The sequence below is a fragment of the Colletotrichum jinshuiense genome, chromosome 4 (genome assembly GCF_051148585.1).
Source record: "Colletotrichum jinshuiense chromosome 4, complete sequence".
Taxonomy (NCBI): Eukaryota; Fungi; Ascomycota; class Sordariomycetes; order Glomerellales; family Glomerellaceae; genus Colletotrichum; species Colletotrichum jinshuiense.
The window spans coordinates 563,776-576,964 of NC_139311.1; the positions used below are offsets into that span (position 1 = coordinate 563,776).

At 52.9% G+C, this 13,189-nt stretch overlaps 1 protein-coding gene across 1 annotated transcript; it reads right to left on the bottom strand.

Annotated features, from left to right (window-relative positions):
- Positions 1–7,985: 7,985 nt before the first annotated feature.
- Positions 7,986–9,350, bottom strand: EsH8_IV_000150 (G protein subunit beta; the record flags this gene model as incomplete). Its single annotated transcript, XM_083265040.1, has 5 exons — positions 7,986–8,006; positions 8,066–8,185; positions 8,245–8,334; positions 8,404–9,122; positions 9,221–9,350. The coding sequence occupies 5 exons, from the start codon at positions 9,348–9,350 to the stop codon at positions 7,986–7,988; spliced, it is 1,080 nt and encodes a 359-aa protein (XP_083123935.1).
- Between the last annotated feature and the right edge of the window lie 3,839 nt (positions 9,351–13,189).

A 13,189-nucleotide genomic window follows, 5' to 3' on the forward strand; every position in this document is an offset into this window, starting at 1 on the left:
ACACACATACACACACACGGCGGTTCCCTCTTCCGGGGCTTTGTTGTCGTGTTCTAGCACTGCAGAGTTTAAACAGTATGTCACTGTGACGACTTGCTTCTCGTAGCAGAAGCACAGAATCTTGGTTGACTGCGTGGGCCTACTACACGTCGAGACAATTACAGCCCAGGGTCAGAAGTTGAATTGCACAAAGGCCATGGCCTCGAGCTCGAGTACGCAGATGTCCTCTGTGTACTTTGGCCACTTGTGCCGCCAGCAGCATTGAGCCTCTAACGCGTCGTCGTCGCTGAACCTCGGACGATGGGTGCACTGTGCTGGACAATCCCTCCATTTCACAACGTGACTGTAATTCCAATGGCCTCTCCTAGGAAGCCGTGCCACCCGGCACCTGTTTTCCTTGCCGCTACAGTCCAAGCCATATGTTGCCCGAGCTGGCAGGAGCCACAAGACGGGGATGATGCCTCACCGGGCCTGATGCTACTACCATCACCAGCTGGCATCATCGATCTTCCCGTATTCTGTTTGCCAAACAGGACCCCGAAACATGGCACAGCAGTCTCACCATATTTCTCCAAATATCTCTAACAATGACGTGCGCTTACGATAATTTGCCCCGTTTGATCGTCCGAAAGTCGCCGTTTACCCGTTCACAAGTTGATTATTTGAAGACTTGGTCACCGCGTCTTGTGACCACCTCGTCGGTGCTCTGTCAATGCGGACAGAGAGCAAGGAGGGTGAAGGAACATGGCCCGTCACTCTCTCGGGTAAAGCCACAAGGCATTCCGGAATATTTATGTGTCACTAATACGACTAGTCCGGTCTCAAGTTCAACAACCGACAGAGTCAACCGTCGTCCAAAGCATCATCCACTTGCGTTTCCCACGACCGGTGTCGTCTGTGATCTATCCCATGTCCCAGTGTGATCAATGTTTAGTCCTTTCCAACGGCCTCGTCCGAGTGGTCGCACTCCATCAGCAGCGACTGCTATGACATGAGCAACTAGCGATTCTGGCCACTGCTTGTGCGCCCTCTGCTTGATCCATCCTGTCACTCTCGCACTCGCATGAAGAGGCCTCACGATGCCCTTGGTAATGCGTCACCTTCCCCACCCCCGGAAACGCCGTTTCATGCCTTTCTACAATTTGTGGATACGATCCAGCTCTGTGCCACGAACCACCTAAGCCACGATCCCAACATTAACTTCTCTGTAGCACGACTCGGTGACCGCAGTTCTCCTCCACAAGCCGAACTTTATCGCGCAGCAATCACACGTTAACGGTGACGGTTAGGAAATGGCAATGGAGGTACATGATCATGCCATTGTAGTTGTGATGTAGTCAGGTTCGTCTGCCCGGCGGCGAAGATGCATACGGTATATATGTAGTACAAAATCCTATGTTTCATAGTATTGTTTCACTTGAGACTCGAGAGACGGCAATAGAAACGAGCCGTCATTGGCTGGAGTGAAGAAACGGAGCAACCGGGGTTCTCATGTCGTGGGAAACCTTGGTGGGACTTACAGTTTATTCCAATTTCCTTCGCTGACGTGCCCATCGAACGAATCCACCGCAGACCCTGAATTGGAGACCGAGATCAGGCAACTCACCACCTCAATATGCTTCGACGGTTGGACTGGTCCACTAAACGGACAGTGTTCTGTCCGCTACCTGCGTCTCCGTGCATTCCTCGATTCAACTACCCTCGCATAAGCGGCAGACTATCGCGGCTCAGCCACTGCACGGGCTCGTTGTGGTCCAGTCGCGGGCCTCTTTTCGGTACTGACGATCCTGCGATGTTCTTGATCAACAAGCCGCCCAAGGAAACAAGCGGCAAGTCCACACTGCATGTGCTGCATGTATTAGACTTCTGCCCATCACCCTGCAAAGTTCTGCCCCGCACGTGTTTTTCTCAGCTATGATACGGTATGCATCCAGCCGGATCAAACAACCGAGATATATGAGCTAGCGAGACCCATGTAGAATGCTGATGCAGGTCGACAGTAAACACGCTGAGCAATGTCTCAGCAACCGCCTTCATCCAACGATGCCTCGTGGCTACCGAGGTATTTGTGTCGACAAGTGCATCACACTCCCAAACTATAACTCAGCCATGTTGGCCCAATGTTGCGACTATTGTCCGTGCCAGGGAACGAGTTTGTCCTCTTCCCAACCCCATGAAAGCAATCATCTAGAAACCAACCCTTTTGCCAATACCACCTACAACAAGGCAGATAGCACCTGCAAGCTGCAGCCGCTAGAACAACCTTCTGTCTCTCAGCACAGGATCCTACACGACCTTCGTTGCCACAACATCCCAACCCAGCTCACAAGTTCCAAATCAGGGAACCCTGTTTTCAGAGACTCTTCCACTTCTCTTCCCACTCCATTCTTCGCCGATGAAGCAGAGAAACCAGAGTGCAGATAGACAGACTCTCTGGAAACTGGAGAACCCAGACGACTGGGGGCGGCCGTGAAGCAAAGAGACCCAGTGGCCCTGTTTCTCACATGGCATATGTAACTTGATGTGGCTTCACATGCGAAGAGGAATGCCTGGAACAAAGGAACCTCATGCCGTGGGCCTGTCCGTCCTTCAACTTGACGACCAGAATGCACCGAGAAAGGGAGAAGACTTCCCACTCGCTGTCCGCCCTCTGCTGCTTCCGACGAGTCAAATCCGGGATATCTCCTTCCAACCCTGACCTCCAGGTTGCCCCGACGCATACACATAACTCTAGCAGTGGCAAAGAAATAGCAGCTCATTCATTTCATGAACCATCTGGTTGTATTACCCCTCGAGGGTTATAGGCAACTTCGTCGCCATGAACTAGCACATACGACCATACCCACTGGAGAACTCGGGATCCCGTCCGCTCTCCCATAGATAAGCCAGTGAGGGCCGGATTAGTAGTTGGGTCGGTGACGACCAGCGAATACCTGGTGTTGTATGTTTTGACTCTTTTTTTACCTAGACGCCTTGACTTGGTCTGGAAGATCGAGACCCCCCACCCAGCTGCGCCGTGAGCCATGCACGCCATCGACTACATCGCACACGCGTTGCCTCGGGGCAGTGCCCTAGAACTCTCCAGCCCGAGCTAGATCGATAAACTACGGTAATGAGTTGCTCTGCTGTGTTTAAGGTATGCAAGTATACTAATCTTGTGTAAGTGCATGGCAAGCACTTAAAGCCCTTTCCGCGTACGTGAACGGATGAGTCCTTTCACTTCTACATGCACACGTAGGATAATGCAATCGCTTTTTAATGCACTTTTATCTCTTTCCCCTCGCCAAGTTTGATTTACATACCAAATTCCATAGGTGGCCAAGAATGGCAGAGCTGCCCCTGAGTATTATGCACCAAACCCCCATTCGTAGCAGATATATAGTTGGGCACATAGCATTTAGCCAGACTTTACTCATTTTATCAGTTTGGGAATTCAGAAGGGATGGCGCATCTGCTAGAGCTAAGATGAGATAACTTGGATGTACTGTTTTCTGCCTTTCGACAAGAATCCCACACCAACCATGGCCAGGTGAACCTTGGCAGCCTGGCTAATCCGGAGGAGACCAGTCTCCGATCGGACCGGCTTCTGTCTTCATACCCGCCAAGGGTAGTTTGTATACAGTTTCTCTATCTGAGAAGTTAGGCAATGGACCAGAGAATTTTGGCATTTCTGGACTGTCCTGCCTAAGTGCGGGAGCAATCCGGCGAGAAACCTTAACAGGCAAGTGTTGTTTGCCTCAACCAAGACGCGGAGGAGTGCTTTCCAGTTACGGATCGCGTAATCAAGGATACTATTGTCGATGCGGCTGACAACATTGGTGTTTTGCTTTCGATTCTGGTCGTCATGGTAATGGCAAATCTAACCAGCAGCCTTATTGCAGAGCGAAATTGGCTCATTTGTACAAGCAGCTCGGTTAGCCTTAAAGGCCCAGAAGGTTCATAGATAGATGCTCACATTGCCTTAACCTAACTTTTATCTTGCTAGGCTAAAGTATTCCTGTTAGGATTTCGAAGACAAACACCACGCGTTGGACCTTCGCTCTAACATTCGCTTCAAATCCCCAGGTTAGCACGAAGGGACGCAAGCAGTATCAGGGTCAGAATCGATTATTCAAACACCTGGCAGCTCCAGAATGCTGCTAGTGGCTCCCCAGACGTTGGGTCGGGGTACTTCAAGAAGGTTTTGCGCCTCCATGACGGTCAACTGGAGATAGGTGTTTAGAGATTTGAGCGATGGACTTATACGGAGACGCCCAACGCAATCAAAGAACAACTCACATGCGCCTCTACCTTGTTACCATGCAGGCGACTGTAATTTGAGCGACAGACAATACGAGCAGGACTATTGGCAGCTTGAAGTCGGTAGCACTATCAACAATTTTTTTTACTACAAGTTTTCCCTGCTTACAAGTTGTCATCTCCATACACGACTTGGGAAGAGGCCAGGGACTGCCGAAGCAACAAGCATCAATGTCCAAAAATATGGCTCAGCATGGTGCAAGCCTACATGTTTCTGTTGATCAAGGGCAACGCCAATTTTGCCTTCACCATTAATTGGGGGGCGGGGGGCGGAAAAGGTGGCTCTCGACGGATCGTCGACAGGACAAGTGGTAAGCCGTTCGATTTGGCTCACATCGACGAGAATGTCCCACAGCTACGAGTCTTACCATTCGAGTGCGATGGCTTTTCCAGGGCAAAGCCAATCGAGTTTAAGAAACACAAACACTACTGCGCATCTCAGCACAGGGGCTTCATCTTTTGCTATGGACGGGCTGCCATTTGAAGAAGCTTCTAGTGCTCAGGGCATCGGGTGGGCATCAACACTGGGGGAGGATCTCGCTCGTTGATTGCCTACCACCAGAGCAAGTTGATTGGGTAGCATTGAATAACCAGCAGCAATAATGATGCGAGCAAATGGCTTCTGCTTTTGCAAATGGCTGGCTGCAATTCAGCCTAGCACACCACCTCCAGGCAGACAGACGGCTTCCAACGGCAGTGCCTCCAAGCTTTATGACCCATGCTGACCTCAGCACAGCAACCACCAGTCGCTCGTCATGAAAAAGGGCGACGCGTGTCAGCCACCAGACGCGTCTTTTCTCTTCTTCAACTACCAAGGAGAAGAAAGCGAAAGGTCTGAAGCTCAGCCTTCACGTCAAGCTCTCGGCTCAAGGACCACTTTATTTCTTTGAGGGAACAATAGTTTTAGCTGCCATGGCTCCTCGAACACTGGACATGACGCTTAATCTGAAGGCGAAGAAATGCGGGAAATGGCCTCGTTGGTCAAGCTTCAGGTATATTAAACGTATCAATAATAACATGGGCAGGGTCGCATATCGATGTTGGCACGGCTCGGTAATGATAACCCTCAGGGAGAAGGAGGGACTTAGGGAGAAGTGTAAGACGGTTATTTGAGCCCAGACTGAATGCCAGGCCCACTAAAGCTAATTATAATAGATTTAAGGTGCCCTGAACGGAGAAAATGCAATGCTTTCATATGGTGCGTCCAGGAACTTGTCGTACGCTCACACATCCCACTGCTCTATCACGTGCCTAAAAAGTCGCGCCGGGCGTCCGAAGGGAAGGCAAACTGTGTTATCAAGGGTAGTCATAAAATACAATCGAAAATCCCGAAATACTTCGGCCCAGTTCCTGGACAGACATGTCAGATGTCCAATGGAGAAGCAAACCGTGTTGCTGAGGGCGGGGAACATACAGGCCAAGAAGAGAATGACATCGGCGACAAGGTGGGCTCTGTCATGGTGGGACTCGGCGGTGCGAGAAACTCGGCCAAAAGTGGTTTGCAGGACATGGCGCATGGAGGAAGAGGCACCATAGTCCACACTACTAGCCTTAACGCCATAGGAATCACACTCGCGCACACTGACGGGGAATCAAAGCAAGCCTTGCATCTTTCCGGCGATAACGAGACCCAGGGGCCCCCCAATTATGCTATGCGTGACCATGACATGATTTATAGGTGCCGATGGGAGATGAGGAAACGGGGATAAAGGCCGGTTTCGACGCCGGCGCTCGGCAGTGGGGCCGCCGCATGGGGTGCGGGGCCCAGGGGGAGGGGAGGAGGAGATCGAGAACGTCCCGTACGAGGGATTGAGTGTGTTGATTGTTTGGTTGATTTCATGTTTTGGTCTTCGTTGTTTTGGTATCTTTGCAACTAAATTGATCATCTTTTCCGATACTTTTTGGACGTGTCCTGCATCTGCATCCCATTGCCTCCAACTCGAGAGATTCCAAGCGTAGGAGCCTACCTAGATGCCATCCCATGTAACTCGGCGCCTTGAGCGAGAGATACGCGGCATGCAATGCAGCCAGCCGGACAAGCCATATTTCCCGCATCGTTTCACTTCCCGGTTTCTTGGCACCCAACCACCTCCCCCTCGCCATGAAGACGTTGAATTCCTCGCAAGTGGTTCCCCTATCGGCGCACTTGCTGCATCTGATGCCTGGTCAGTGTCGACGGCATTGATGCTGTGAGATCCCTTGACGAAATGTGCGTTCTGCTATGAATCGTCTCGTATGGTATCTTGGAAGTACTCGCCAGTTAACCCCGAGGGTCTACATCATTATTTCGATTCAACTCCATTAGCTAGAGGTGCTATCGTGCTACTAAAGTTTCGCAAAGCCTGCTCAGTTCCACTTGCCCATTTCCGCGTCCGAGTCCTGCAGGTCATGGCAGGTCCAAGTAGTGACTTGAGCCGATAATATGCTGTCAACTCACATGGGTTCCAAAGCAGCAAGAGCTTAAACAGAGGATGAACGAGCATTGAGCGCGAACTATAGTACAGACAACAAGTAGGTATAAGAGGGAAAGGTTTGGGGCGGGCGTCCATGCAAGAACACATCTTCATCACCTCCGTCCACTGGTCCACGCAAATCTCGTTCCGTCTGCAGCCTCAGTCGCCCTTTCATATCCGCCGTTCAACCCACCGCCATTGTGTCTGTCATCCAAAACCAACAAACCGCAGGGGACTAGGAATCGATATCCGTTGCCACGCGATAACAACTCCTTGCCGCTTGTATATGAAAGGACAGCTCGCCGCCAAAAACAAACCGACCCGCCTTCTCCGCCGGCCTGTTTCTTCCCACCCTTCTAGGAAGCAAATTGGTTTCGCTGCTACTGTCGGCTTCGCATCGTCTCTGGCGACAGGGCGGGGGACAAGCGGTGCCTTCGTGTACCAGACCGCAACACCCACGGAGGAATCGAGGAAATAAGGAAATGCGGGATCGAACAATGTGGCTCGTGTTTTTTTCTTTTTTGGTGACCGGGACGGAAATGGCGACAAGGGGAATTATTGGACGCCAAAAAATTCTTTTGATGGTATAGAAAACTCCTGCTGCAAAATGCAGCCCTTTCCACCCTTGAGCCGTTGCATGTGTCGATGTCGAGATCGCGTGCTTTGCTTGTCTATACGTGTAGGGTTGGACTTCGGTAGGGGGGGTATCAAAATGCCTCGATTCCGTTACCTCCTTGGCGGTCCCGTCGTATCCGGATCCGGTAGCAGACGATGCGGAAGATTCGAAGCAGACATGACTCGGAAAAGGCCACATGGGAAAACCCCATCAATGTGTTACAACGGCCCAAACTAACAATCAGTTGCTAGAGTGTGGCCCAAAAAAAAAAAAAAAAACTATAGTGCAAAGGAATCGAGGACGATGAGGGTGATGGCTGGCATGGCAAGAAAAAGAGGAGACCCCGTATAGTTCCTACAGCCGCCCATGCCGGTGAAAGGGCAGCTCCAGCTGGATTGATAGAGGATGAAAAGTGAGCTTTGGTATGAGCAGGTGTGTCGTGACTTCGTCCTGTATGCGCCAGTACTCGCGGATTAGAGAAGGGCAGCATCAGGGTTTCGAAAATTAAGTTGGCCAAATAACCACTCGACAGAATATTAAAATGGTTTCGCGCGTACAGGAACCGGTATATCCAGACAGGACTTCGTCGTCGTCGTTGTCGGGGTCGGGGTGGTAATTTAGTATGCCCAGATTTTAAGCTATAGTAATTGGTCAGCATAATCTCGGGAAACCCAAGGTGGACCGATAGGCAACGTACGAGGGAATCCCAGGAGCCTGTGCACAAGCTGATGCCGTCGTTGCTGACGCCCAAGCAGCTAACTCTGTTCTCGTGGCCGACAAGCGAGCCAACCTTTTCTCCACGAGTCACGTCCCAGACCTAAAAGGAGTTGGTAATTAGCCTACTATCCAGAGGTGTGCGTGGAAAACGAAGCGTACCTTGCATTCAAAGTCGTCATAACCAGCAAACAATAACCGTCCAGAAACCGAGGTTGCCACGGACGTAATACCGCAGAGAATGGATTCCGACTATGCAGTTCACAGGATTAGTGATGTCCTTTTTCATGTTTCGCAAGGGCCGGTCTCGGTCAAACTTACGCCATAAAGATTCAGTTCTCGGTCGGCACGAATGTCAAAGAGTCGGCAGGTTGCGTCGTCGGAGCCTGTAACAAAGGAGTGGCCGTCGGGGAAGAATTGGATGGCATTGATATCGGACTCGTGACCGGCGAATGTCTGGACGGCCTTGCCAGCTCGGATATCCCACAGCTTGGCAAAGGCGTCGCAAGCGCCAGAAATGAATGTGTTGGAGTTTGTTGGGTTGAGACTGATGCTCATCACGTCGCCCAAATGATCGGCAAACTCGATAACCTTTTGGCCCGTCTCGATGTCCCACTTCATGCATGTCATGTCACCTGACGAGGTGAGGATGCTCCGGTCGTTGATGAATCGACAGCATGAAAGGTAGCCGGCATGGCCAGACAGCTCTCTTGCGACACGCGTCGGGCCCTCTCTTTGTTGGTTAAGGTTGTAGATGGAGCAAATGTTGTCGAGACCACCGCAAGCCACATAGTTGCCGCTGGGGGCGTAGGCGCAGGTCATGACCCACGAGGAGCGTAGGGGGATCGCGTGGACCTTGTTCGTCGTGTAGGCATCCCAGATGATGAGCTTTCCATCCTGCGAGGCGGATACGAGATGTCTCCTGTCGGTAGACCAGTGCATGGCGTAAATCTTGGCCAGGTGTCCCTTGAGCGTGCGCTTGGCCTTCATCAGTTGGTTCTTGGGGATCGGCTCGTGGGCCTGCTGGGCGACAGTGCGGACTGTTGTCGAGAATTGAGGGTCAGCATAACGGCTCGGAAGGGACAATTGTGATGGAGGCGAGGGCAGCAAATGCAAAACTGATGATGGGAAGACTCACGAGTGGTGTCGGCGAGCTCATCCTTCTTCCGCTTGATCCTGTCCTTGAGTGTCTCAGCCTCGCGTCGCGCCTGCTGGATGCGCGCCTGCATCGCCTCGGGCGATACATCATTGGGGCCTTGAGAATTCATCGTCGTGGTCTGGTGGCCTCGATCAATGGGATAGCGGAGAGAGGGGTGGCTGCTGATGGAGGAGGAGACGGCGGCGGTGGTGGTGGTAGTGGTGGGCGAGGAGGTCGGATCGGGAGGAGGTCGTCGGTCGTTGGATGAGGGTTGAGGGTTGGAATTGAAATTGGAGCGGGAGTCGGTGGAGAGGGAGGAAAGAGAGGTGTGGTGGTTGTCCAGTTCCAGATGGAAGGGGAATGCAAGCTCCAGGGGGGGTTGCTTTGCGCGGACCAGTCAAACAACAGGGTTGAAAGGAAATGATGGTCGTCCGGGGGGGTGGTTGAATTATTGCAGAGTGCGCAGGTACCTGCCGCGTCTGCGTATGGATTGCCTGTCTAGAGGTACCTGCTGGGGGGGGCTTATGCAGAAAACCCAGTAGTCGGGTGGACAGGGCAGGGCAGGGTAGGATGTAGGAGGGAGGTAGAGGCAGGAGCAGGAACAGGAGCAGGAGCAGAGGGGAGAGATGGGCGGTGGTAGGCAAAGATATGGAGTATGAGTGGTGGATTGGCTGGCTGACAGGTCGAGAATGGGAAAAGAAAAGAGGAGGATGGGGACAGGACTGAACAGGAGAGGACCAGAAGGGACCAAGGGCCGGGGCGGACGCCGTGTCGAGCGAGGTGGGCCCTCTTTTTTTTCCTCCCCCCTCTTCGTCCTCTCTTCGCTGCACTCCTATCCTTGGGACCTGGGGCCTGAACCTGGACTGAGCCGGGATTTGGGGGCCTAAGGTGGACAATTGAAAGAGGTCGTCCGTCTGGTGGAGGTCCTGTGCAGCAAATCGGTCGACCCTTAAGCAGGTACAGGCATGGGGTGGAGGGTTTGGCTTGGAGGCCTGCTAGGAGGTACTGGTAACCAACTAAGCTTTTGCGTCGAGGTCAGATGAAGGTGCTACGTCTGTATAAGAGGGAGGAGATGCGTAGTACAACAGTCGAAGCGCAGTAAGAAGAACAGGCAAAGGAACGGGAAGAGAAGCGAGAGACTAATCGTAGATAATAGGTACAGTATCCAGACGAAGTAATGTAATAGGCAGGGGGGGCAGCACGGAAGCGTAGGGCGAGGAGGGCGAGGAGGCGGCGTGGCCAGGCCGATTAGAGGCAAAGCCGAAGGGCGACACCAAAAAGTAGAAGGGACTCGAACCGCCGACGGCAACTAGCAGAGAGAGTCCCAGTTCTTTGTCCGATGATATGACGAGACGACACGGGACATGGCTCAAGGGGCGGACAGATAGATACTGGGGAAACATCCCCAAAGGGGCTGGCGAGGGAAGAGTCACAGTGGACTTACGCAGCAATGCCTGAAGAGGTGCCGTATGGTAGGTAACTTGAACCAGTGGGAATATGTCTATCTTTTATTTGGTTGTTCCCTCCAACTGCCCTCCACTCCTTTTACTGTCCTTAAATTTTTTTCCCCTTCCCCGAAAGTGTCATCAAAGGTGTGCAATGGAAATGGACGCGCACGGCCGAACGGGGCTAGATTGGCGGACTTGTGTGTTGAGCTGAGCTCTTAAAGGAAGCCCAAACCGAGTCGGACTTTGGGCGACAAGGACAGTGCGGTCATATCCGCCGTGACAGTAACGTCAACGACTGGGGGAAAAGGAAAGAAAAGAGGGAAGGGGAAAAGCAAAAGAAAGAAGGAAAAAAAACCCGACGGGACGTGTTATCCGCCACACATTCGGTAGGATAGGAGGGGAACCCGCAGACAGTAAGGTCGGGGCAAACAAGGTACCTACCTCCAGGTGCTGCGGTACACGGGACAGCGGGATAAAGTACTTCAAGTTGGCACTGACAAGCGCGCGGGTGTAGTGTGTAGTGTGTAGTGGGTAGTATAGTGCACTTGGTGGTGCAATTCTGTCGGATCCTGTCTAGGTCTGGCGTGCGCCGTAGTCAAGGTACGCCGTGCCGTAGTGTAGGTACCGGTAATGATTAGTGTGTGGCGGGCACACTGCATGGATCGCTGGAGACGGGAGGGATGAGGAGTCCGGGCCCAGCGCTGAGCCGTGTATGATGTGCACTATACCATGTTTGTGTGTGGGAGCCGGCGTCTGGTCTGAGAAAAGAGAAAGAGGGAGAGAGCGAGAGAGACGAGAGACGACGACTGGGGAGTGGTCAATTGGAGTGAGTGAAGCGGTTCGTGTGTCGACATTTCAAGTGGATGCGTCAAGGTCAGGTCCGCCAATATGCGAAAGTGAGTGCGTCGGACCGGGTGCAGGCGAGATGTGAGGGAGCATCCAATGATCCAAGGGGTGGGGCCGCGCCTGGATTATTTTATTTCCCCTTGGTTTGCTTGGCCGGTGGCACTCGCACAAAATGGAAATGGCCCACGGCATGTGTGGATTCTGGAACCAGACGTGCGTGCGTGCAGGTGGGGAGGCGCTGCTGAGAAGCGCACCCCCTCCCGGGAGCAGGTGCCAGGACCTGTCAGGTACAACTCATGATGAAATTAGAGGGATAGGGGGTCCCCCGGAGAACGCACACGAGATGGACGAGGGGGAACGAGTGGGCGAAAGCCGGCGCCGAGTGCGACTCTGTCAGCCATGTACCTACGCCATGCCATCTATGTACACTATTTAGCCCGTTGTCGCCTTCAAATAAAAACATGGCCTCCTCTTGTTGAGATGCTGCGTGTATCTCCCCCAAGTCTCTCTCTTCTGTCGTTGGTTTGCATCCCCCCTTCCCTGATAGGGCGAAACAATAGAATTCGTCTCGTCTTGCCTATGGGGGCTCTGCTACGCCGTTTGGTCGTGCACGGCGTGGAGGGGTTGGACCAAAGGGCAGGTTTACCTTTCCAGCTCAGTCTGGTATAAGGCGTCCGGATATTTCGGGGGTTGGAAATCTCACGAGTAGCATTACTGCAGCGCTTGGGGAGAATAGGAAACAGACACCCGCTTGTTGACTACGGATGGGTAGTGCGATGCGCACCCAATACAACAAACAAAGTAAATATGGCCTCGAATGCCGGGCACGGCATCTACACTGCACGTGCATGGGCGATCCAAAGACAGATGGATGCCAACCAAGCAGCCATAGAAGCAGGGTCCAGCGCAGTCGGTCGAGGCATCCAGCATCTAGCTAGCGCTGCGGCCCCAACATAGCTGCCGTACGTGACGTGACCATCACATTGAGGTAGCAACTGGGTAAAATTGCGAAAAGGGCACGTACGTACCTGCCCTGTTATACTCTACCCATTTGGCAAACAAGAAGGTCGTCGCCTCCCGACTCCCTCCCCATTGGGCGTTGGCCCCGGGAGACAGATGCCCGGGGGGTGGCCTCTGTGCTTCATCTCTCCGTTGCCTTGACCAGACCGAGGCACACACCTTGGTCAACAGCATATTGAGTTTCCTTTCCCCCATCTCTCCTTCCTTCGCCTAGCCTTACGATGTGGAGGAGCGCGCCGCGGCTTCCGCGGGTAATACAAGGGGATGGATGCCCAGCAACTTTGGATTTTATTCTACGTTTCTCGCAGAGGCATCCGTCGTAGAAGCAGTCGAAGCGACGGAAGCCTAAAAAGGTAACAAGATGAAGCGGTGCCTTGGAGGTGATGATCTACCCGGAACAGTTTCCTGCTGATTGCAAAGATTGCGAAGCACGACACCAGAGGAAAGAAAGTCTCCGTCATTGGCTGCTGGCCAGACGCCGGCAGGTACGTACCTACGTACCGCTCTGTGCATCGCGATTCTGCGATGGTGGGGAAGGAGCCGCCGCACCGGCCGGCAGCGCACCCTCCTTCCCTTCCTTCGAACCTTCCTTGGCAAGACGCGAGGCGAGCACTACCTACCTACACTCTCTTCGATTTGCGCATCCCATCCCACC